General features: G+C 37.7%; 2 protein-coding genes across 4 annotated transcripts in view; one reads left to right on the top strand and one right to left on the bottom strand.

The window, feature by feature from the left end:
- Positions 1 to 9,971, top strand: part of LOC135249144 (chitin synthase chs-2-like) — a 35,315-nt gene extending 25,344 nt beyond the window's left edge. The window contains exons 14-19 of one of the 2 annotated variants that reach the window (XM_064324454.1): positions 658 to 761; positions 1,116 to 1,459; positions 4,954 to 5,064; positions 8,430 to 8,644; positions 8,979 to 9,048; positions 9,553 to 9,971. In XM_064324454.1, coding sequence (XP_064180524.1) covers positions 658 to 761; positions 1,116 to 1,459; positions 4,954 to 5,064; positions 8,430 to 8,644; positions 8,979 to 9,048; positions 9,553 to 9,630 — 922 coding nt within the window. In that variant the 3' untranslated portion in view covers positions 9,631 to 9,971. Of the gene's footprint in view, positions 1 to 654; positions 762 to 1,115; positions 1,460 to 4,953; positions 5,065 to 8,429; positions 8,645 to 8,978; positions 9,049 to 9,552 lie in introns of both variants that reach the window. The other variant, XM_064324453.1, reaches the window with a different exon arrangement.
- Positions 9,972 to 10,826: 855 nt separating this feature from the next.
- On the bottom strand, positions 10,827 to 20,483 carry LOC135249169 (mitochondrial pyruvate carrier 1-like). Of its 2 annotated transcripts, none has more exons than XM_064324519.1 (4): positions 19,513 to 19,573; positions 19,246 to 19,342; positions 18,158 to 18,290; positions 10,827 to 11,241 (listed from the first exon to the last, which is right to left on the bottom strand). In XM_064324519.1, exons 1-4 carry the CDS (start codon positions 19,561 to 19,563, stop codon positions 11,220 to 11,222), a joined length of 303 nt encoding a protein of 100 aa, XP_064180589.1. In that variant the 5' UTR covers positions 19,564 to 19,573; the 3' UTR covers positions 10,827 to 11,219. The 2 variants fall into 2 exon arrangements, with proteins under 2 accessions (XP_064180589.1, XP_064180590.1); XM_064324520.1 differs by lacking the exon at positions 10,827 to 11,241 and adding an exon at positions 20,261 to 20,483 and having other exon boundaries at positions 18,154 to 18,290.
- Positions 20,484 to 22,448: the final 1,965 nt, after the last annotated feature.

Raw genomic sequence — 22,448 nt, 5'->3', positions numbered from 1 at the left:
CTTCAGTCAAGACTTTAAATAGACTCAGGTGTCTTCGTGCTGGACTAAAACAAAAATCTTCAGCCTCGCCAGCCTTTTTTTTTTTAGATTTTTTTACTGCAGTGATACTCAATCCTGGTCCTGAAGAGCCACAAATCCGCTGGTTTTTGTTTTTTCCTTAAGACCAGCAACTGATTCAGACAAGAAACCAGGTGACCTGGGTTAATTGTGTGATCAACGGCTTTAACTAATCAATTGCTGTGCTATTGAATTTCTGCACAACAACAAAATCCAGCAGACTCTGCGGCTCTCCATGACCAGGGGCGAGGACCCCTGGGTCAAAGACATGCTCTTCATAGCATTTAAACTTCCATCTATGTTCACTTTCCTACCTGACTCTACTAATAAATTAATTGTTTCTATGAATGCCACAATTAGAAACTGAATTGTGCAATTAGCCACTTGATTGTTGCCGTTGGAAGTGCCTATGGGGACCCTTGGAGGATAACCATTGAAATACAACTTTAAATCCCTGCAGGTCACATGGTGGAGACAAACTGGTGGCCCTAACTATAATTAATATTAAATAAGGGGATGTAAACTTACTCTTAAGAGCACATTACAGTATGTTATTATAGTTTTAATTCAACAGATTATGTAAAATGTTTGTGTTAGCAGTCTGACTGATGACAGTGGCCGTAAAACACTTGATGATGAAGATGATGAGAGCAACACGTATGAAGAGGAAGATGAATACAAAGAAGTTATTTTGTGTCAGAGTGGTATGGTAACACTTTACAGTCTGAAATAAATGGCAAACCTTCTTACTGTGCATAAACTAGTATTCTGAGCAACAAAAAGAGAATTACTGCATTAATATTTCTTTTTAGAAAATGGTATGCGTATTCTAAGAAGACCCATTATTACTAGAACATTGTTCAAATAATAGTTGTTCAAATACTCTTGAAGGTGCAATGGGATCAATTGTTTTTAGTGCAAAATTCTAGACACACATCTATAGTCAGAGGCTCTATTCAAATTTTTTTTATGGTTTTCATAAATCAAATGTATTTCCATACCTGTACACTTAATTGTACATAATCAGATAAAGACAGGATTTTTCTCTTCCACAAAAGATTGGGTCCAGCCTGTTAAAATCGAATTCTTGAAGAAACTGACCTCGGCCAACCTGAAGAGGAACCTGCAGGAGCATATTCGATACACTTTGAGAAACAAGGACCAGGATGACCTGTGCGAGGAACTGGTGCTCATGTTAACTGACACAACCAATGCAGAGCTGAAGGACAGGGTGGGTCCAGAGGACGTGCTGTCCGAAAGCCAGCTGGAAGAGCTAGAGTGCAGCCTCAATGAGGCTGCCAGGAGAATTCTTAAAACCAACCGCATACAGAGACTGGAGAAGAGGGTGAAACATGCTATCAAAAAAACACTTACTGCACCTCAAGTCGACCAGCTCACAGAGGTACATGCTGGTGCAGCAAAATATTGTACTTCTTTCCTTTTATGTTTGTGGATCCAGTTGTTAATTATTTCTGAATTTAGGTTCACATTTCTCAGCTGGTTGTAGCATCATCTTTGTTTCATAAATATTGGGTTGTACAAAGATAAAAATAAAGGTCAGGCCATTTTATCTTGGGACTGTTTCTGTGGTGTGCCCACCCAAACTTCTTATTGCTGTAAGCCCATCCCTCAATATTTTAAGCTTTTCTAGTAAAGTACAGTCTGTGGTCAAAGGCTATTTTACAAAGTTTATAATGACTGGTCAATTATTAGTTTAAATGTCCTCACATTTTTAGTGTGATTCAGATTCTGAGAAGTATGCTCTGAAACAACTATTCAACAGTAGCTGGCTAGGCAATGAAAACTTTTTACTGGACCCCACCAGAAACTTTTTCAGTTGAAAGGGACAGGGAGCTTGCAAAAAAATTGAAAATGAGAAAGAATGCACACCAAACTCTCCCGTATTGCTTTGTGAGTTTAACCAGTCTATGTTCATAGCCTGAAAAGTCATTAAGTGTAAGGAAATTAAATATATTTATTAATTGTGATTATAAGCACATAAGTGACGGAGTGTAGCACAGTGGGTAAGGAACTGGTCTTGTAACCGAAAGGTCGCAGGTTCGATTCCTCGGTAGAACACTGCCGTTGTACCCTTGAGCAAGGTACTTAACCGAAATTGCTTAAGTATATATCCAGCTGTATAAATGGATACAATGTAAAAATGCTATTTAAAAGTTGTGTAAGTCGCTCTGGATAAGAGCATCTGCTAAATGCCTGTAATGTAATAAGCTAAATTAAGCTTTCTTTTGCATTTTGTTGATACACCCAGCCTACAGTATATTTTGACATGCTAGCTTGGTGTAAGATTAGTTTAAAATGAAGTATCCTGAAAATATTGTCTGCAGGCAACGTGGTCACCTTTAAATCAGTGATGCCCAGGGGTTAAATTGGGATTTGGGAGGTGGGTGGACCCTGAGATACGGTGGGAGGTGGGTGAAAAAAGGTACAAACCAATGAATGTCTCAGCTCAAAATAGTTGTATCTTTAATGCATTGTGCACATAATTGTAATTAAGGAAAACAATATTTTAAAAAGAATGTATACTATTGATGCAAGCTTTTACATAAAATATGTCAAGTTTATTGAGTGTCATTAATGCTGAATGAAATAATGAAAATAATCAGTCATCCTCCTCTTTTGTCCTCCCTTTCTTCCTCCTTTATCCATCTTTCTTAAACTGTCAAATTGAAACAAAATAAAAGCGGCGACTGGTGAGCTGAAAAAAAAACATTCCTTTAAACTAATAATTGATCTCAATCTGTTTTAATTAATTTTCAGTGATTAACAAGCATGCAAACGATCTGACTAATCAATTGGAAAGGGACACACAGCTTCTTCGCATTGTGTTAGGGAGATTAAATGATAAATGCGATTTAGAAAAATCAGTTTTAATCACTAAGCAGTGGTGGAACCTTCCCCTGATTTTCCTTGAGTGTCAATACAATTAATCCACAAAATAGGCTACCCAATACTATCATGTATAGCCAGCTCTCCCCAAATAGGCAGTTTTAGCAAGTAGCCTAGGCCTTATAGCCTACATTATTTTCATTTGCAGTATGAAATTGTACAAATTTTTAATCAACATTATTTGCGGATACATGCACTTCTTTCTCCGCACTCATATTCATGGCAAATATCTGCAATGCGTAGATTGTAAACAAAATTGAAGTGCAGGTTTTGTTCTTGCTGGTTATTCTGAAAGCTAACACGGTAGATAACAGACTGGTGTATCTTGTTTGTTAAGTGTAGACTAGGCTACTTGGTGATTAAAACTGATTTTTAACGGATAAATTGAATTTGATTTAATCCCCCTAACACAGTATGAAGACGTTGTGTGTTAGGCTACTTGCCATTTGATTAGTCCAATCGTTGGCACGCTTGATAAGAAAGGAAAATTACTAATGAAAACAAGTTGAGATCAATGATTAGTTTAAAGGAAAGTTTTGCACCCCACCAATTTTCAGCTCACCAGTCGCCGCTATAAAAACGTTATGTAGGCTATGTGGGAAATATTCAATCCTAGTTTAGCAGCTGAACAGCAACCTGCTGATTTTGCTCAAAGTTGCAGTGGGGGCTGTTTATTCATCTCTCTTTAAAACGTTGCATAGATGAAATTACATGTTAATGAAATTACCTACCGCGTCCGCTTCCAAACAGTCAACGATATTTTTCTTTCTGTGCCTGTCGACTGTTCCTCCTGAGTTTTTTTTCTTAGGATTTTTGATTGTTTGAGTGAGTAACTGGCTAGAGGGAACACATTGACTGAAGCATACGAAAAATGGACTGCATTGTCATAGTTTTTTGTAAAATAGCGGGTCAAAATTATTTATTTATTTACCAAAGGTGGGTGGATGCCGTCCACCCCCAATTTAACCATTGGTAAATGGTAAATGGACTGCATTTATATAGCGCTTTACAATTGATGCCTCTCGTTCGCCAGAGCAGTTAGGGATTAGATGTCTTGCTCAAGGACACTTCGACACGCCCAGGGCGGGGTTTGAACCGGCAACCCTCCGACTGCCAGACAATCGGTCTTACCTCCTGAGCTATGCCGCCCCTTGGTGATGCCAATAATCACATAGCTATCAAGTATGCATGCAACAGTTAAAATAATAAATGGCTTTGAAATTATTTTACTGATGTCATTTATGTATGTTGTTTGCATTATAGTGATAGTAACAAGTCGTGACTTTCAATTAACAATGGGAGATTTGAATTTAGCACAATGTGATGGATGGTGGCTAGTTAGTTACCCCATGTACCGCTGATACCAAATCACCCAAGGCTTACACACATGCTGCTATTCAACTCAAATCTTTCCTATAACCATGAAGGCTGATCATCTTTCGCATCGGTTAACTCCATCCCCTTAATTATTCACAGGTTCACGTTTTAGCCCATAAAAATTCTGTTGGAATTTATGCAGTGTGGCAGTTCAGCCTGTTGTCAAACCTGTGTACAGCTAGCGTTATCAACTGGAGTAAAATGTTTTTGGAATTTTTATTGTTTTGCTAAAGTTGTGCAAGTTTTGTGCAAGTGAATAAGAATCTTGTAACAGTTTTTGCAGCAAATCTTTCACCACCTCCAAACCATAACTTTCTAGCTACAGTGTTAACGGGGTGGAGCTGAGCGTTATACTTTTTACTTAAAGAAATAATTTTAAAGGTGTTCACAATAACAGTGAAGTAATTTTTTTACAATTTACTTTTTTCTTCAACCTTTTTCAAAACCTAATTTTTCTAGATGAATAGATCTGTATCCACATATATTGTTATAGCCTTGTTATGTCCACAATGTGCACAATAGATGATGCTGTGGGTATTTATACAGGTAAATGGAAATATTTGGGGATTATGTACTCCCTAACTATGAATGTGAATTACTTCCTTTTTCTAGGATGAAAATGACTTTTGGGAGAAACTGATAGAAAGATATCTTGCACCTATAGTGGAAGACAAAGCTAAAAAGGATGAAGTGACAAGAGAATTAAAATCTCTAAGGAACAAGGTAGGTGTCTTTATCCAGTCTGTTTAAAATGATCATGTTAGCTGAGAAAAAACATTGTTGTCCAAACCAAGACTGAAAATTCTAAATAATTAATGCAAGTAATGACACTGATTTGTCAAAAATATCAAAGCAATTACAAACCGTCAGCCTTACGCCGGGCACCCACCGCACGCGTCGCGTAAGGCTGAAGCCACACTATACGCGGCCCCGCCGCGCGGCGGCGCCGCCTCCATTCGTTTTGAATGAGAGGTGGCGGCCAGACCCCGCAATGCATGTTGGGATTGCCGGCGGCGCGGCGAGAGGCGGCGAGGCCGCGGGGGAGATGGCAAAAATTCAACTTTGACCCCCTCGCCGCGTCGCGGTAACCAATCTGATTTGATCTAAATTGTAAATTGTCCCTATTTTTTTCTAATTTTAGTTCCACATTCTATCGTTCCACAATGGAGGACCTAACTCCTAATTTCCGTATCGGGTTTCCCAACTTAATAAAATCTCCTACAGAGACATTGATAAGAGGAACGCAGCATGGAGAAAAGTCCCTGAAATTGTTGGTGGCTCTGCAACGTAGTTATCGCCGTTAGCTACTATCACTGTCCAGTCTGAATAAAAATTAAAAAAAAAAATCTTCCTAATGTATTAGTTGCAAGTTGTTCGTTTCTACCAGCCACCTAGCTAGCTAAACAGATATAACTTTGAAGGCATTATCTGGCTAATTAGCCAGACAATGTTTTTGTTGTTGGTTGTTACTCACTAGCTAGATATTAAACAGCCTAGCTAGGCAGCTGACTAAAAATTCAAATCTAGGTTACTGCAAAAATGATTTTTATTCAGACAGGACAATGAATATGAAACACGATATTAAACCCGGTCAACATTTAATGAACACAACTTCAGAGCCACACTATACGCGGCGACGGCCGCCTGTCGCCCCGCTGCGTCCCCACAGTCAGCTGTTTGTGGGCGTGTCACCTATTTTTGATAGACAGTTGTGTTCATTAAATGTTGACCGGGTTTAATATCGTGTTTCATATTCATTGTCCTGTCTGAATAAAAATCATTTTTGCAGTAACCCAGATCTGAAAGATGTTAGGCAGCTGCCTAGCTAGGCTGTTTAATGTCTAGCTAGTGAGTAACAACCAACAACAAAAACATTGTCTGGCTAATTAGCCAGATAATGCCTTCAAAGTTATATCTGTTTAGCTAGCTAGGTGGCTGGTAGAAACGAACAACTAGCAACTAATACATTAGGAAGATTTTTTTAGTTTGTTATTGTTTGTTGTTACTCACTATAGCTAGACATTAGACAGCCTAGCTAGGCAGCTTATTAACATTTTTCAGAGCTAGGTTACTGCAAAATGATTTTTATTCAGACTGGACAGTGATAGTAGCTAACGGCGATAACTACATTGCAGAGCCACCGACAATTCCAGAGACTTTTCTCCACGCTGCGTTCCTCTTATCAATGTCTCTGTAGGAGATTTTATTAAGTCGTGAAACCCGATACGGAAATTACGAGTTAGGTCCTCCATTGTGGAACGATAGAATGTGGAACTAAAATGAGACAATAGGGACAATTTACTTGATGGATCATTAGATCAAATCAGATTGGTTACCGCGACGCGGTGAGGGGGTCAAAGTTGAATTTTTGCCATCTCCCCCGCGGCCTCGCCGCCTCTCGCCGTGCCGCCGGCAATCCCAACATGCCTTGCGGGGTTGGCCGCCACCTCTCATTCAAAATGAATAGAGACGGCGCCGCCGCGCGGCGAGGCCGCGTATAGTGTGGCTTCACCGTAAGCGTTGCGTAAGCAGCACGGCGAAGCAGCATGGGGCGGCGGGTAGCATGTCTCCACTGGTTCCGTTTGTGTCGCGCTAAGACTTGCTTAAAGCTCTATATTCCTAGTAGCTCTCGCAGTCTGCAGTGGGATTACGTCGTGTATTTCACGTTTGTTCAGGACTGTTGATTATGGGTAAGTGAATACCTGGTGAGAGACCTTTATCAGTCTGCTAATTTGGTAATATTTTTTAACACATGTAAATACGTGAGAAAGTAAACGCTTTAAAGAATTACCATAAGCTTAAATCGCAACGTAGCCTGCATAATAATCAATCTCAAACTGTATTAATTTATTTGCTTGGTTAAGAAGCGTGCCAATTTCACGAAGAATATGTAATGATCATAATAATAATAAATAATCCGTAATCAACCATTGGGAATTCCCGTGTCGTCTTGTCATTCACGTCAAAACGTGTATAGGATCAGATTTAGTAAAATCAGCTAATCATCAAAAAGATAGCGTAACAGTTTAATCTTGAAGGGATATGAACACCAAAACGCCATGAACACCGTAAGCTTTGAAGTACAAGTGCAATAAAGGCTTGCTTACAACTTCATTTATAAAATAGGTGCATTTTCATCGGCAAGACCACTAAATAATCAGATTTTTTAAAGCTCTGTGGATTATCTGATTTTTATTAACAAGCCCTTTTTGAAAGCACGGCGAACGAAGACATCGGAGAAGTCAAATAGACTGAGCAACGGTTGGTTAAAAACTACCTTCCAACACTCGAGCTAACAAACCGCTGCTCGGTGCATTCACTTCTACATCATTCAATAGGCTACGTCTTTCTGTGGTGTATTTTCAAATTTACCCCACCCCCTCCGCAAAATAAGATAGCAAAACTAAGTTTGGCTTTTCCCCAGGTTCCAGTTTTTTTTTTTTTTTCTTCTGCAAGGACAATACAAAAACGAAAAGGCTTGTATTTTTTAGCTGCTTATAAAATATCTGGTGTTTATCTGGTTTTATCTTGTTCTTCACTACTGCAAGAGGGAACTAGGGACACACCCCCAGTAATATAAGAATGAAATATAAATCAGAACATGTATACCTAGCATTTTAGAGCATATTTCTGTGTATAAACAGGCCATCGTGACGCGCGACAAGCCGAAAAAATAGAACAGAAGTGAAAAACTACGCTTCAGTTCGCTTGTGTCGCGCAAGCTTCGCAGCCGGTTCGCGACATGTTCGCATCTGGTGGAGACGATGTCGCCCGCTGCCGTTGTAATAACAGTACTTCAACTACGCTTCAGTTACGCGCGTAATACGCGGTCGATACGCGTGCGGTGGGTGTCCGGCTGAGGGTTGAATTCAATGCACAAGCATTTCTGCACTCTCTCAAATTGGAGGATGCAGCAGTGATCAGGAAAATATTTTTTGGGACAGGCAAATATGATAATTCCCATTGGCAGAAAAATACAAAAATATGACTTCAGTAAAAAATAAACCTCTGTATTTTGTTGGTCATTTATTGTTTCATGTATATATACATGCAAAACAGGATTCTCATGGCTTCAATTTGTCTTGCAGGCAACATTTCTATACTTCATTTTGAATGTCTTGTGGGTTGTGGCAACCTTTTTCCTCCAAGCAATTGGAGATACAATCAGCCTCAAGCTTCCTAAGTATTTCCCAAATGGCACGAAAGCCAATGAGACGATGAACGTGGAGCCTTTAAGCTTGATGTTTCTCCTGTCGTTTGCGTTACTACTCATTGTCCAGTTTTTAGCTATGCTTTACCACAGGTATTGTTCAACACAGTGAACACTGCACATGACTTTATCTGCTGTTTTCACGAAAAAGTGTTTTTTCGACATCGAGAATGAATTATTCCTATAGTAAGAATTAGATGTTTAAGGACATTCCACTTGGGTGTGTTATTGGTATATTCAGCTTTAGATTTTCCCCTTTCAATAGAATACATTCAATACTCCAATTTGATAAAACGTAATTCAATACAGTTCAAATTTGTCAATGAGAACACTAAAGCTTTAACTAAATAACTCACATTGTTCTCAACATTGTCCTGAGCGACCAAAATCATGTTTTTTAAAATATTTTTATAATGCTTCTCAACAGAATTTACACTCTGATCCATGTAGTGTCCTACAGAAGCACAGAGAAAGACTATAAGGGTGACAGTGATAAAGTAGGTGATTTTTTTCCCTTCATGAACACAGCATTTTAACACTGCGTGTTGTGATGAATGTAATCAATTTTGTAGAATCTACCCACCTGGAGAATTTTCAGTATGCACAAGGTTTCATAACATTACAATGGTCATTTTTCATCAGGCTATTCACCGTTGATGTTATTGTACTGTTGTAAAACAGGGCTTTATTTCAGTCACTGTGTTTCTGCATGTCAAACTTGCATGCATTTTGGTACACAGAACCAGATTGTCATGGATTAAATATAAAATCTAATCCCTGATTATTAGTTTTTTTCCCAATTACTCAAGGGTCAGTTGAGTTATCATAGCCCAATTTAGTTCATATGGCATTAGATTCATTAATGATTTTATCTTTTCTTTTTTTATTACCTCAGTTTTTAATATGGTTGTAGCTGTTAGCTATTATGTCTAATACAGGAAGTACACCTGCTTTCCTTTTATTAGTGTTGATCCAATTTGCATGTCTTTTTTGTTGTACAGGAAGACGATGATGGCCTGGAACTAGGAGAACGCATTGAAAAAGGTCTTGCGATTACCAACGATGACCTGTTAGATTAGTGAAGTTCTTACATGATGTTACTAACAAGTGTAAAAAGTGGCTGTCATTGTACACTTCACAGTAGAATGTCTGAGGTGATTTCATAAGGAATAGAGGCAGTGTAGTTCAGGGCTGTTAATGTTTAAAGTGACAAAATAGATATTTTAAGAAAATGGCCCCATTATTGACTGCCATCATTACCATTGCCTTATTTTTAAATAGGTTTTTCTCATTTTCTTGCTACAAAACAAATGTAATCAATCGTCAAACCCACAGTAATCACCCTCTCCTTAAGACATTGTATTTCAATCCCCATGTTGGTTTCTGTTCTCCTTTTCAGTGACCAACCTGCTTTAGTCCACTTAAATCTTTTTAGCCTCTTAAATCACTTTGTGATGTAACTTGTTTCAATTTAAAGCTCATATTTTTGCATTAGTAATATTACAAAATGCAACTCCTATAAAAGAAGTTTTCACTGGTCAAGTATTTATAAGAAATCTGTGATTCCATGGTCTTCTAAAATACCATTTTTACATTTTATCATGCTTTATAATTAGCTACAGTATAACTCGGTTATGTTAGCATTCTGTAAAAATTGTTAGGGAGAAAGCAGAAACTGTTTAATTTTTAACATTTTAACTGGAGGTTATCCATTTCAACCACAATAATATTAGATTATTGCAATACATAGCATTCTAAATGACATTGCACCAAAGAATAGTGTTCTTTTTTCAACCAGTTTTTGAGAGCTACAGGAAATTTCAGAGCTGACTCAATCATACAACACTTTGATGTGAAGCATCTTGACTTAAGGTAATCAGATGAGGTAATGTTTTGAACTTGAAACTTGTTCAAAACATTGAGCTTGAAAACGGTATTGCTCATTCCTTTCCAAAATGTTTCTTTCATTCAAAAATATCTTATTAATATTGTCCATGTAATGTTTTTTTAATTGCACTGAAGAAGTTCTCTTCACATAATGGTTCAAAAATACTTTAACTATCATTTAACGGTTTGTAATTGTCAAATAAGTATTTTTGTAAAGAAATGTGACCAGTCTCAGTTTGTTTTTTTTACCAGAATAAATATTTTAAACACCAACTGACTGTTGTCTATACATTGTACAAGCTCATTTTACTTGCATTTCCCAGACAAAAAACTGTACCATTTTCAATCATTGTTAAATTGTTAATTTGTCAAATAACAGTTTAACACAAACGGCTTGATCCATTTATATCAACCCCATTAAAAACAGGAACTTTTCAGCAATTACAGCAGCCTTTTCTTTGAACAGTGCATGGTGGGAATGCTTTTAGTACATTCTATAAATGACCTGTAACAGCATGGAAACACTGCTCATGGAAAAAGCCCAATTTGACAGGGCACATCTTGGATTCATTTCAAAAACCAAAAACATCAGACTGAATAAAACACAATTGGCATGTTTCCCTTATTGTTCACGCATGCAATGGATCTCACAACCAGCTAAATAACTAAATACCCAGAATCAAGCATGTTTAAACAGAGAATGCTTCGTAGGTGTGGGAGAGAGCTGGGATCAAAGGTGCGCACACAAGGGGTTCTCTGAAGAATTTCAGTATCCACGTAGTTATGCTTGCTTTTTTTCCATTCTGAAAAACACACAAACGCTCAGCGTTATTCAATCAATCAAATCAATCAAACTTTATTTATAAAGCACATTTCCGACAGCGGGTGCAACTCAATGTGCTGTACATAAAAAAAACAGGGTGATTGAAGGATATATTTAAAAAAAACACTTACCTAAGGACATGTACATAATTGTATGCAAGGAATAACCACAACAAGCTGTACTTTTTTATTTGCATGCCTAGGGTGCCAATAAAGAATTTGTTTGGAAGTGCCATTCCCACCCCAGAAATGTGAAGATTAGAAAAGTAGCAATGACGTTACAGGCATTTAGCAGACGCTCTTATCCAGAGCGACTTATATTGTATCCGCTTATACAGCTGGATAGATACTGGAGCAATGCAGGTTAAGTACCTCGCTCAAGGGTACAACAGCAGTGTCCTACCGGGGAATCGAACCTGTGACCTTCAGGTTACAAGGCCAACATCTTACCCATTATACTACACTGCCGCTCTGACGAACAAGATCAATGAAGAACAAGATTTTAAAAAGAAGATCCAAGGTGAGTCGGTAACATTTTCTCGTATTTGCATTAATCAACTAAACATGCTAAAAAACCAATCCGAGTACCATAAATTAACATTAGCTATATTAGTTACCACAAAGTTGTCTAATGTCGTCTTTCATTAACCATCCAAGCTGGGGGGAAGAATACTGTGTACTGATACAAACAAGACTTTGTAAGACATAAAAATCATGAATGGAAAGAAAAACCAAACAGATAACCATCTGATGTGTGAGCAAGGTTTACATATTTATTTGTTAATTATCTTATATGTGAGGACTTGTCATGCATTTAAGATTTTGAGCAATGAAGCAAAGTCCGTGTTGGTTGGATAGCAACGCCTTGTGTCATCAAATATAAAACTTGCCAATGATTTTCATACCCCCATCAACTTCATTATAATGCAGGTTATAAGTCCATAAATCATACACTGCCTAATTACTTTTATTTTATAGAACCCTAAAAAACACATGCTTTCATCAGCTGTCTGACAGCAATAGGTAATAATAGCAAAAGGTATTAAAGAAACTGATCTCAAACTGATTTCAAGTCTATTTTTTTTATGAGGAAAGGTAATGCTCAAACCGGCTGTGAGCAGGTGCAGCCAGAAAATTTATAAAGAACTAACCAATGAACAGGCAAAACTCTTGCTCTCTGTTAAAATTTTTTAATTTTATTTACTCCATCTTCATAAAACCATTGAGGTGTGGCCCTCCATTGTTCTTAAGAATGTGTAAAAGTTTAGAAAGAACAGGCTATATATATATATATATATATATATATATATATATATATGTATCAATAAGTTGAATCAGCAGGGAAGGCCAAGCTGAATCCTGGCCTCAACAAATATAAAACAACTAATCAACTATATAATGCATGCTCAAATCCACCACCATATTGGAATGGAATCTGGCAAGTTAGGCCGTTGCATGCCCCATACCTATACAGCACCAAGAGTTTGGCACATTTCATGGTTTCCTACACAAATAAAAATAATGACCACAGACTCATTAACCTATGCCTTCTGATCTCATGTAAACAGACAAAATTCACACACAACTTCACATGTCCAAACAAGAAAGCCTCAAAAACTTGGGTTATTTTGCATTTTTTCTTTTTCCTGCTGATTATCCTGAATGCTCAGTACCATTATCAATAATTCTCCCCATTGAACATTTAGCTACATCTGCCAATGACAACATCCCATCTTGAAATTAGCCATTTGCAGGGCACTTGATACACATGCAAGAGGATATTGGAAAAACTTTCTGGTCGTGATCTTGCTTGCTAACTAATATTTCCAAAACAAATTTGAAATGTTGCTTTGCTTTTACAGCTGTATAATCATTTTGGGAAGCTCATTTATATTTCATTCAAATGCATTCTCTGTCTTTTCACATGCAAACCCCACACAATATTCTTTCATGAAAAAAAAGGTAGATAAGGTTTCCGTCAATTTAACTACCCCTCCATCTCCCATTTTGTAAAATGACTGGATAGACTTCCAATTATTTATGCTAGTATTTACCAAAAAAAAAAAACCTTAGCAAGAAAACAGTTTTACATATTATGCATACATATTGTAGCTAAAAGTTCATTATGGTGGACCTTTTTTGCATCCAGGTTCATTTCATTCCAAGGAATATGCTGAAAAAATTCATTGTGAATTAGATTACGGGCAGACCTGGGTCAAATACAAATACCTATTTGTATTTGAAAATGTATGTAAATACATATTTGAAGTATTTACAAACAGATTTACACATGAAATACAGTTCTTTGTACAATCTTTGTGAGTGGCCCTCGATGTGATGTCAGCAAGCTATAATACTGATGGCACTCCAGGGGAACTACTAGAGGCTAGGGTTTGAATTTGGATTATGGGCAAGGGTAGCCTACGTTGACAATTTTAAACAACCCATGTGCAGCACATAACAGACAGTAGCCTAAATGCCCATGACTTTGCAATGGGGGGGATGGCAAACTAAGACATCTTGATAAGCTACTTTCCAGTTTATTTGTACCCATGCAATATTTTTAAAGTTAGTGGCCTTTTACTGTATTTCCTCTTTTTTCTGTTGTCAGAGCATTCAACAGCCATATGCACAGTTCCATCTTTTACATTTTACACCATTAGACACTGATAAAATAGAATTCAGCCGTGAATATTCACTATGAATTAACAATGGAAACTGGTACAATTGGACTGGGGCCATCAGCAGTCATCTGACGTGTCCTCATCTAAATGCTGTCTTCTAATTAGACAAAATGCCCAACTTTCAGAGCTGATAGGTTCTCGCATAACCAGTGCTTTTGAAGTCTTTCAACAGCTTGGTGCAATTGCACGTTGCACCACTGGCCTTATGTTTTGAAAGTATTTTCAAATAATTCCATTAAATCAAACACTTTTTATTTGAAAATGCAGTATTTTAAATGTATTTTAAGACATATTTGAAAGTAATTGCAAATGCTCCTTAAATGTATTTTCTAATATATTTTGTCATTTAAATACTCAGTATGTGTAAATGCTGTATTTCAAATAATTTCTAAAAAAGTATTTAAAAGTAATGAAAATACCTTATGTATTTGACCCAGGTCTGATTATGGGTATTGGAGTTAAGGAGTTACATAAAAGGGGCGACCGCCACCTTGTGTCCAACTGAGGTAATATTTGGTGTGGAGCATTGTAGAAGGAACTACCAACCAGAGATACTGTTAAGCAATCAAAAACAATTGATGTTTATGGGAAATGTGATATGCCATGCCCACATTCATAAATTCTAACCAAACTTGACATTTAGACTGATGGAGGGCCCAGGACCATGTGTACTGAATGTTATAAATTATATGGAGCTGTTATTAATAAACACATTTTTAAGACTTATGGTGCCCCCTGTGGTCAAATTTACAAATACTTTGGTAGGGATGCTCAGAGGCCTCTCGTAAACATCTGTCAAGTTTTGTGAAAATTGAATGAATAGCCAATGACTTGACTATTTATGTGATCCCAGGTGACCAGGAATTTCCATTCTCCGTGAAGCTCATAAACTCCAGTGGTTACTCAAGGTATTGCAGTTTAGTAAGCCTCCGGTGCCAAAAAGAAATTTTCCCCATTCAAAACTACAAATTTTCCCCAAACCAAATTAAATTGTTTTGGACAGAACTTTTGAGCTCCAAAGTTTCTTCAGATTGTACTAATTATTCTCCAGGCACCATTTTCTTCTGAGTCCCAGAAAAGAAGATACCAGATTTAATTCATTCCAATTTGGTCCGCACGGTTTTACGTGACAGTGTACGTAACTGTTTAAATGAGCACACCCGCACATGAATGAGTATGGTGCTGTTATTAACTCATCGATGCACAAAAAGGTTGAACTGAGAGATGCCAGGACAGAATTGATGTATCAGAATATGCAAAGTATTAAACCATTACCAAGGATTACAAGAATCCACCGCCATAATTATATTGTTTGATTATATTGTCATTTTTATATGTTAGTACTAACACTAATAGTACTAATAATAATGTTACCTGCCATCGTTTTCTGGGTGAAAAAAGTGTTCACCCAGCTTAGATAGCCATGAAAACATTAACTTTACACTTTTGACAAGACAGTAGGCAATAGAAAAATTCTTCTTTAAAAAAAGAAAGCTAGAGGAAGAGGAGGGAGAAACTGCACCACAGATAGGTTGCCATAACATTACTGTTAACAGTTACGGTTAACAGTTAGGCCTACTTACTTTAATTGAAATTGATTAAAATTATTGTTTAGAAATTAGGGTATTTTGGATATCAGGCACCAACAACTTTAAACCCTTAACTTTTTGTTTAGAATTTTTATGTTCATTCTCGCTGTCGCCTGAACAATGCGAAAAGGGGCAAACAGATTTCATTTTCATCTGGAGACAACGCCAAAGTAAAAATAAATAAAGTGCCCGAAATACAAAACGTGAACTCTGTCTGCGCATCAAAGTTTATTAACCACTTAATAGTTACAATACAATTTGTACAAACAACCCCCCCACCCCGAACACACACACGGAATAGACCGCCGCCACAAATAAATTCTCAACCTGTGGAAACACTGCATCTCCATACTTATGATCCCCACTGTATAGATTACTGTAAAGGTTACAAGCCTGTAACAAGTATCATACGCCGAAACCCAGGCTTGTCCTGGTGTTCGGTTTAACTGGTGGCATACGGTGCACAAGCCTATGCAGGTGTAGTTATCGCAATACTGTCAATACTAGTATTTTATCATTACAATTTATTTAAGACTGCTGTCATTATTATTGCATCTCTGCATGTTTTGAATGGAATTATGATGCTTCCGTATGGTTGGATGCTTGTTTGCTGCAATCCCTTGGCCTTGGATCTTTTGCCCTTAGGTGGGTTGACATCATAGATGTCAATGTAGAGCGGGCAGCACATACAGTTGAGGCCAAAAGTTTACATACACCTAGGCTAAAGACATTCAAACTAAACTTTTCACAACTCTGCACATTTCATGTTACCATACATGTCCAGTGGGAAGTCAATTAGGGTATCTACTTTATTTCCATAAGAGGTCATTTCAATAATAGCTAAGAGACAAATTTATTTCAGCTATTATGTACTATATCAGATTTTCAGTGTGTCAAGTTCACATACACTGTGTTAGTGTTTGGTGGCATTGCCTTTTAATTGCTTAACTTGAATCAAACACTTGGGGTAGTGTCAGATTTGCGGGCCTCAGTCAGATTTGCGGGCCTCCTTCCATCCTGATGTCTGTGTGGTCCCAAGATTTTTATATTTGCATACAATTGTTTGTATAGATGCTTGTGGTACCTTCAGTTGTTTGGTAATTGCTCCTAAGGAGGAACCGGACTTGTGGAGGTCCACAATTTTTTTCTGAGGTCTTGGCTGAGTTTCTTGGCCCATGGTATCAAGGGCAAAAAGGCAGTGGCTTTAAAGGTTGGCCCTTAAACACAACCACAAGTGCCAATTAACTCCCAATTAACTCCTAATTATGACAATTAGCCAATCAGAAGATTCTCAACAGTCATTACATCAATTACTGGAATCTTCCAGACTGTTTAAAGAAACAGTCAACTTGGTGTATGTAAACTTTTGACCCACTGGAATTCAGATATAGTGAATTAAAGCTGAAATAAATCTGTCTCTAACTGATTTTTTAAAAATTACCTCTGATGTGAACAAAGTAGATGCCATAATTGATTTGCCAAAAGAAATGTATGGTAACATGAAATGTGGGGAGTTGTGAAAAACTGAGTTTGAATATCTTTAGACTAGGTGTATGTAAACTTTTGGCCTCAACTATATTTTTCATTGAACAGTGTTTTCATTGATCTTTTCAAAATCATTTCACATGGCACTCTTTTGCAAGCTGGCCATCTTTTCAACTGACGGCAAGTAAAATGAATGACAACAAGCCCCACCCACCCCCTCTATTACCCATTTAGAGCAGTAGCATAGGCAACATTTTGTGTTGTTTTATTTTGAAAAGTTTCAGAATTAAAGAGAGAAAAAAACAAACAGTTGACATGTATGCTCCCGACTGACAATCGACTAATCTACAAACCCCTAGTCTACACGGAGCTTGCCACACCCTCACTACACCTTTGGCTTGGCAATATATTAACCAATGCAATAAGCAGAACTATTCCATTAACTTTTTAAATGAGTTACTCGAAGGGGAAACTAACTAAATTTATTTTCCATCTATGAACTGCATACCACTGACCTTAAAATCGGAAACTCCTGCAATGAACTTAAAAGACCACACAATTTTTCTCCAACTAAGATATACCAAAAAAAGATTTTTAGGCTGATGTATCCACAATTCATATTTTGTATTTAGGAGTTCTATGTGTCCAAATTAATTACTAAACAAAATTGAGGTATTACTTTATTTTCTGACATACTATACGATACACAAAATATTGCCCTCAAAGACAGGCCATTTAAGTGGATCCTTATATCAAACACCACAAATAATACCAAATGTAAACTGTACAAGGATGAACTTCAGATTTGTGCATATAAATGTTCAAGTGAATAATTATGTAGAGAATCTGAAAGCCTAATTACAAAAACATTATAAATTCTGATTTCTAATGGAATAATCTCCCAAAAATCAAATCCATTTAGTGTTCCCTGTAGTCAACTGTTTTTCAGATGAGGAGAGCAGAGGAAAATCCCACAATGTTACAGCCTTGTGGGATTTTCCTCTGCTCTCCTCCTCTATATTAGCTAGGATAAAGCTAGCCCTTGCGTAACTCTGCCCCAGCGTTTCCAAATGTATTTTACGAGTTGAAGATGCTACTACATATACTTTGCTCTCCCATCACCCAAAACAGAAACTTACTTGTAATTAATCAGTCTTCCTCCTTGTACGAGTTGAGCACATTCATTAGTTATATGGCAGGCGAAGAGAAGCCAGTTCCTTGGCTGAACTTTATAAGCAAACCTCATGAATAGGAGTGAGTAGCAGGTGAGAGCTGGAAAAATCCACAAAGAAACATAATTACATTTATTTGTAACAGAGATGTCATAAAATATTTATATTTTGAATACTGATAGGCTTGTCGATAGAGACATTTTTGTGTATTATAATTACAGTACAACCTCAATTCTTGGTGTTCCTAGTTTTCTTTTCATTTCATTTTTGTAATGCAATACAATGGGCAATCACCCAGAAGCAAGGTAACAACCCCTCCTCCTCCACCCCATTTTAGTTGTCAGTTTAACAGAATTTGATATATATAATGCCAGAGCCTAATTACACTATAAATCTTGTTTTTTGACCTGTACAGTAGTAGCCTATAATGGGCAGTGGGCCTAACGCAAGTTAAATTTTTAATTCAATCTCATTCTAGTGTTTTTTATTTCCTTTCCCTGCTCCGATTATATTTATTTGAGTAAATATGTGGTTGAATGCATGTTTGTTTGACATCATGCATGTTCTTTTCTATGCATGAGTAAGCATTGGCTAAATCAGCAAAAACAAACTGAGTGCTTGCAGGGCAAAATCGGCCAAATGCCCGATTTATATTAATTAAACATTTGGATTACATGAGATTGTGTTGGCATTCTTCTTATGACTTTGAGCATCATTATTATTATTATAGGCTATTCAACATGTGTATAAGCTGGTCTACAGCTCATTTGAATTTTTCATTTGAAATATATTTATAATTTATAATATATAATTTCCCCCAATGATTGATGCTTGAAAAAGGCATTGATGTCAAGCCTAATTTGGAAGCAACAATCAACAGCAAAACCCAGGAAATTAACATTCTGAATGACAGGTCAAACTTACACAAAGAAATTAACCAAGAAAAAACAAACAGTGGAAACGATTTAAAGAATTTAACTAGTTCAACTGACAAGTCAACATTTCAGGAATGTCAGTCACATTTAAGTTTAGGCACTGGTTAAATGATCTCTCACCAAAGGTCATTCTCCCACTTATTATTTCTGGGCTTTTTTTCATGTCACTGATAGCAGCAATGGGAAGGCCCCAGTTAGCCACAGGTCCCCAGAAATGCTGGAATTCACAAGGAAAACAAACAAACATTGGCATGAGATTTACAGGTGAACAACAAAAATAAATATTCTGCCATGCATTGTTGTTTCTGACTTGGCAAAAATATATTTTTTAATTATGGCAAACATATTTTTTTTAAATTATGCCAAATTAACTGTTCATTGCCTCACCGTGCTGTACCAAAGGTTTTGCCAACAGCAACATAGGTTTGGTCCACCCATAGAGACAACCAAAAGAGGGAAAAGTTAATAAGAAGTTTAACATACAGGCAGTTTAAACAGTTGTTAGACAATTGCATGTGTGGTAATGTTTAAAACGATCAGAACTCCAGTATCAAAAAACAACTTGGACATAAAGCAGAAAAATACTATTTGGACAATGCCCAGTGCATTTTCATACATGCACAGCCAAACATACTACTTTTTATACATCAGAATGCAGAATAGGAATGCAGAGACAACAATATATACATCTAGCTAAATTGCATCTGTTTAACTAAAAAGGTCCAAGGTATGGATATAGACTAGGGCAGACCTTACTAAATATGAAGACTGTAGCTTGTACTTTGTGCCTACAATCTTAGTGATTTGATTATCTGACGTTTCGTTCGTGAGCTATTGAAGCCAAAAGGCCGAATACCCCAACATAAAAATACCTAACTTTACCGCAGTGCTGCAGCCAGTTAATGCGCCCTTCAGACAGACTATTAAGTTAAAGATAGCAAGAGAGCTTCGTCGAAAGTAAGCTTGTGACCTTGTAATGAACCTTTTCACCCAGTAAACAATAATTCGCAAACGTAGCTTACAGTTAGCTATTGTGGCAGCTAGGCCAGCTTGAACTGTTCAGCTACCTGTCCAACCGGCTACTGTGGCTACTTAAATACCTTCCAAGAACGAACTCGCAAGTTAGCATGTTACCTCATCAAATAGTCTCTGAATTCCTTGCTTCGAAGATGGTCCACAGCTTTACGAGCCAAAACGCCTGCCATTGTGCAAGTTGCAACGTTACTTTGGGAAATGAGAATAAAGTTAAAGGGTATTTCCTTCGTATACTTCGCTAAGGTCGACAAGACAGCTGACAGACCTTCACCGTCCTGTCTTTTTGTGTTCTTCGTCCTCAGTGGGTTACCTGACTGTAACGGAAAGTAACGTGCATACCGCCACCTATTGACTTGGAGTGGGATGAGAAAATCTCCTCCATCTGCGATGCCAACATAGCATTGGTTTCCCTGATGACTGCCATTCCAATTGAGTTTGTAAGTCAAATTGCCTTCAGGGGGCGTCTGGTTCGTGACGTCACAGCCCAATGTTAAAATTCTATTGACTTTTAAAAAAATCATTGATTGTAAAATATCTATAGCGATTAAAAATAAAAGATTTCTCACGTTTTTTGGGACCGTCATTCTCCGTAGCATGTGCTTGGTTATATTTATTTCAATCTCTGGAGGGGAAAAAACGGATTTATGTCGATTTACGATGTGCTGGTGGTCCTGAACTACACTAAATCAATCAGTCGCACGGATACACGTCACAACCACGTGTGCTTGTAAGTCCACCTGCCAAGTGCGGTGCCTTGGCTGCCCCTAACTGCTGGTCTGGGACAGAGACAGTAAAAAATATGGACAAAGCTACTGTGACGTCACCCATTGCCTCTCCGTGGGTCTGTAAAACACGTTTTGAAGCTCAATGGCGGGCGCGGCCATGTTCTCGATTTGGAGCCAAAACCATAGAGTTAAGCGGTCTTGTGATTTTCACAATGTGATTGACAGTCCGGTGCGGAAAAGCCCATCAACCTGAACGAACGATTGCAGAACGAACTTGAGGCTAGCTGACTGTCTGCCGTTATGTTTTAAAATATATGATCAAATGTTTACGGAGTTTAATTTCCATCCGTGACTGTACTGTGTCATGTAATCACGTTATATGTATGACATTAATAATACAATTGTGTTCAGTTATCTTCAATTTATGTTTCTCGGCAAAACGAATATGCTTAGCTAGCATATCAGCTTGCCAGTGAGCTAGGTAAGCTATCCGTAGTTAGCTCACGCATTAGCAATATGAACTACAGGGGTTAGAACATCGACTGCACTGATGGTCAATCAATCAGAGATGTGTAGACTACTGGTGATTTGACTAGGCTAACTCTGGTAGACCTGATGTTAACCAAGCAAGTTATCGTCGTAGGTTTTCGCCACAGTCTGTGAATGAGCCATTAACTGCTACTACTCCATCGCCGTTTGTGGTGTTTACTTGCTGGGTGACGCTAGCTGACCGATCGTTCGCAAGTCACTTTTTACCGAATAAAAATTAACACTGTCAGCGGTGATTAACAAGGCGTGTAAATATGACAACGCACTTTGAAGAGCAAGTTTTCCACCTGTTGCATAAAGACAAAAATAATGTACATTGAATTTCTAATTATTATTATTTTCTTGCTAGCTTCTAGCTTTGTCACATTCGTGCAGCATAGCCCAGGTAGACATTTACGGAATGTACACGACTGACAAGCCGTCAAACACGTTTGACAGATGGAATATTTGCCGGTTAGGGTTAGCTAGCTAGTCAAATGGCTTGGTAGCCGAAGTTGCGAACTGTTTTAGCATAGGCTACTGGACTACCACATATAGCAAATAAGCGTTATCTGATTAAGCTTTCTGCCAACTAATTATTTGGTTAAGTGGGCTAAAGGAAATAGTAAAAATGACTCGGCTACCGCAAAACTTCAGAGGAGGATTATTTTATGCTCGCCTAGTGCAGCTGTAAATAGCACACGCTATAATGAAACCACTACAAAATGGGATGCCTGCATTTTCTGACTTCGCACAGGTGGACCGTGGTCGGAGCCGCAATGTCAAGGCCAAGAGACGTCACCTCCCACCCCAGTGACCACAGATTGTAGCCCCTACTGTAGCTCAGTCCTCTGCAGTAATCCGGAAGTGACGCAAGCTGTACCTCATTGGTCCACAACAAATATTGGCACTCTGCCCAAATGACGCAATAAATCATGAAATCGACCCATGGACAGTCATAAGACGAATAAAATACACCTATTATGACTATTTGTTCTTGTGAGAAAAAATTATTGACTTTGATCGCATTTGTAC

Source organism: Anguilla rostrata, chromosome 2 (assembly GCF_018555375.3).
Source record: "Anguilla rostrata isolate EN2019 chromosome 2, ASM1855537v3, whole genome shotgun sequence".
NCBI classification, from domain to species: Eukaryota; Metazoa; Chordata; class Actinopteri; order Anguilliformes; family Anguillidae; genus Anguilla; species Anguilla rostrata.
The sequence above is the reverse complement of the archived record's forward strand: the minus strand, read 5'-3'. Positions and strand labels throughout refer to the sequence as shown.

What these genes read in the sequence shown, in the direction of transcription:
- LOC135249169 (XM_064324519.1), bottom strand. Translation starts at nt 19,563, where the DNA reads ATGGGTGGACCAAACCTATGTTGCTGTTGGCAAAACCTTTGGTACAGC. An exon ending in AAAACCTTTGGTACAGCACG is followed by an intron (nt 19,343 to 19,512) that starts GTGAGGCAATGA and finishes TGTGAATTCCAG; the next exon opens with CATTTCTGGGGACCTGTGGC. An exon ending in GGAAGACTGATTAATTACAA is followed by an intron (nt 11,242 to 18,157) that starts GTAAGTTTCTGT and finishes TGTGTTTTTCAG; the next exon opens with AATGGAAAAAAAGCAAGCAT.